The 2407-nt window shown below is 55.3% G+C and overlaps 1 protein-coding gene across 3 annotated transcripts in view; it reads left to right on the top strand.

The window, feature by feature from the left end:
* The first annotated feature begins 1384 nt into the window (after positions 1 to 1384).
* IL17RA (interleukin 17 receptor A) overlaps positions 1385 to 2407 on the top strand; it is a 27338-nt gene continuing 26315 nt past the window's right edge. For 2 of the 3 annotated variants that reach the window (XM_023516554.1, XM_012808675.2), the window contains exon 1: positions 1922 to 2168. In XM_023516554.1, the coding sequence (XP_023372322.1) occupies positions 2031 to 2168 (138 nt within the window). In that variant the 5' untranslated portion in view covers positions 1922 to 2030. Of the gene's footprint in view, positions 1406 to 1921; positions 2169 to 2407 lie in introns of those variants that run through there. The other variant, XM_023516555.1, reaches the window with a different exon arrangement.

Genomic DNA, 2407 nt, shown 5'->3' with positions numbered 1-2407 from the left:
GAAAGGAGAAGAAAGAGAGGAAAAGAATTCCATAAACAAAATTATTTGAAAATTTTCAATTACATGTTTTAAATTATCTGTAATTATCTGTTTTAAATTATCTATCATCATTCAACTTTTCATGTTTCAAAATAGGTCATAAGACAAGTATCAAATTGATATTTAGTGTTTTGAATTAATATCTTAAATGTAATATGCCATACATTCTCCTAAATATTTCAAATGCCTTAAAAAACAAATAATATGTACAGATTACCATAATTTCAAGACCTCGCACAAAGTAGTAATGTCATGGATTTGGTATGTGTTTTTCTTATCTGTGTGCTGGTTTCCAGACCCTACAGCATTTTGCTACATTTACCACACTAAAGAGATCAGGATTACTGTCTCAATTTGGCTGGAACTACTCAATCCAAAATTTGGGCCTGAGCTGTTTTACAGATTCTAGTTATAGTCAGAGATCCTAAATTGCAACAGAACAGCAAGGTCACCTTCCAGGACAGACCTCTGATCTATTGTATGGAAATAATTGTAATGATGAACCAAGGATCTCAATTTCTCACCAGCTAAAGGCAGAGGCCCTCCCACCCCCAGAGCAGCTCACAGCCTGGCTTCCCCCAAGCTGGGAGCTAGAGAGATTGAACAGGACAGGAGTCTTGGTTTTAACTGACACCCTGTTGTTTTTGCCTTCTTCTATTCATACTTCCATTGTTGGAACCAAGTCTCTAAGCCCACCCCACACAGGGAAGGACAGAGAAGTTCGTGAGTACTAGGCCATGGGGCCAGGCTGCCAGGTGCCACCTCAGAAGCTGCCTACCACAGATGTCCATTTTTACAGAATGCTTATGTCCACCACATTCATTTAAACTTAGGATGAAAATTTTAGATGCCATCTCAAAAATGTATGAAAGGAAGCCAAGTTTCCCATAATTACTTTACCAGCACACAAGCAAAGATATTTGAAGACCACCGAGTGAACTTGAGGTCTAATGTGGCTGGGTCCTGCCAGGCAGTGTGGCTCACAGCTAGTGGCCTAGGGTCAGCAGCAGCAGGCAAAGGCCAGTGAGTGTTGTGGACAGTGAGAAAACCCACTGCCCCAGGCCAGGGAGCGCCTATCCAGGCAGGTTGAAATACTGGGAAAAGCTATGTGAGTGTCAAAGGCCAGGCAGAGGCAAACATGATAGGGCAGAAATGCGGATGGTGGAGGATGCAGGAAGGGAGGAGGCAGACAAAACGTGCAGTGGTTGAAAGGCAAGTGTGGCAGGAACCGCGAGAATGAAACAGGGGAGGACGAGGTTGGAAACCCGGGTGCTGGCCAGGAGAGTGTCAGGAACGTGGGCGGGGGCAGACGAGTGCCGGACTTGGGATGGAGAGGAGATGATGAAGTCTGCCCACGTCCCAGAGGGTGAGTTGTCTGGACTGGAGACTTAGGAGAGGCGGTCAGCGGCGGACGTGCAGTGAGGTCTTGGGACGCGGCGCTCTTGGGCGCGGTGGGGACACCGAGTGGGATTAAGGCCAGGCTCTTTCCTCCTCTCCCGGACCCCGGAGAAGAAGAAACGAAAGCCACAGGAGCCGAGCTAGCAAGCCGAGGGAAGGGGCGGGGAGGATGGAAAGGACAGGGACAAAGAAAACGGGCCTCCTGAGTCCCGAGGTGTGGGCCCGATGTCAAATGACCAAGAAGGGAAAGAAAAGTCTCAAGAGTGGCGCGAGCCAAGGGGCAGAAAGGCGGCGCGAGGGCGGGCGGACAGGTCGCCCCGGGTGCGGCCGGAGGGGACTCGCTGCGCCGGAGCCGGCCGAGGCGCGTAGGGAGGCGCGCGTACCTGGGACGCCCGGGCGGAGGCGGGCCCGGAGGAGGGCAGTCCCCAGCCCACCCCGCCCCTCGGCCCGGCCCGCCCCTGTGCCAGGGCTGGAAGCCGGAAGCCGGCTGAGTAGCGAGTACCCCGGCTTTGCCAGGAAAGGGAAAGCCTTGGGGCGTTCACTCGCCGTGCCCCCAGCCCGGGCCGCGAGCCCTCCGCGACAGCGCCGGGGCCATGAGGGCTCTGCGCCGCGGACCACTCGTCGTTCCGGGGCCCCCACTAGGGCCGCTGCTCCTGCTCCTGGCCGCGCTGGCCCCGGGCCACGCCTCCCTGCGGCTCCTGGACCACCCGGCCCCAGTCTGCTCCCAGCCGGTGAGACCCCCGACGCCTGCGGAGTCGCGGCCACCCCGAGGATACGGAGGTGGAGGCGCGGAAGGGGCGGGTGGCCTGGGACTACCGGAGGCAGGAAGTCGTTACTGAGGTCTCGGAGAGGGGGTGGGGAGGGCTCGGGGCATGGGCACCGGATCGCGGCACGCTGGGGAGACGCTTGGAGCTTCGGGATGGTCTCAGAAGAACAGGGAGTTGGAGGGGAAAAGGTCGCGCGGCGCGTG

Source organism: Otolemur garnettii, unplaced genomic scaffold (genome assembly GCF_000181295.1).
Source record: "Otolemur garnettii isolate 467f Iridium unplaced genomic scaffold, OtoGar3 scaffold00092, whole genome shotgun sequence".
Lineage (NCBI taxonomy): Eukaryota > Metazoa > Chordata > Mammalia > Primates > Galagidae > Otolemur > Otolemur garnettii.
The sequence above is the reverse complement of the archived record's forward strand: the minus strand, read 5'-3'. Positions and strand labels throughout refer to the sequence as shown.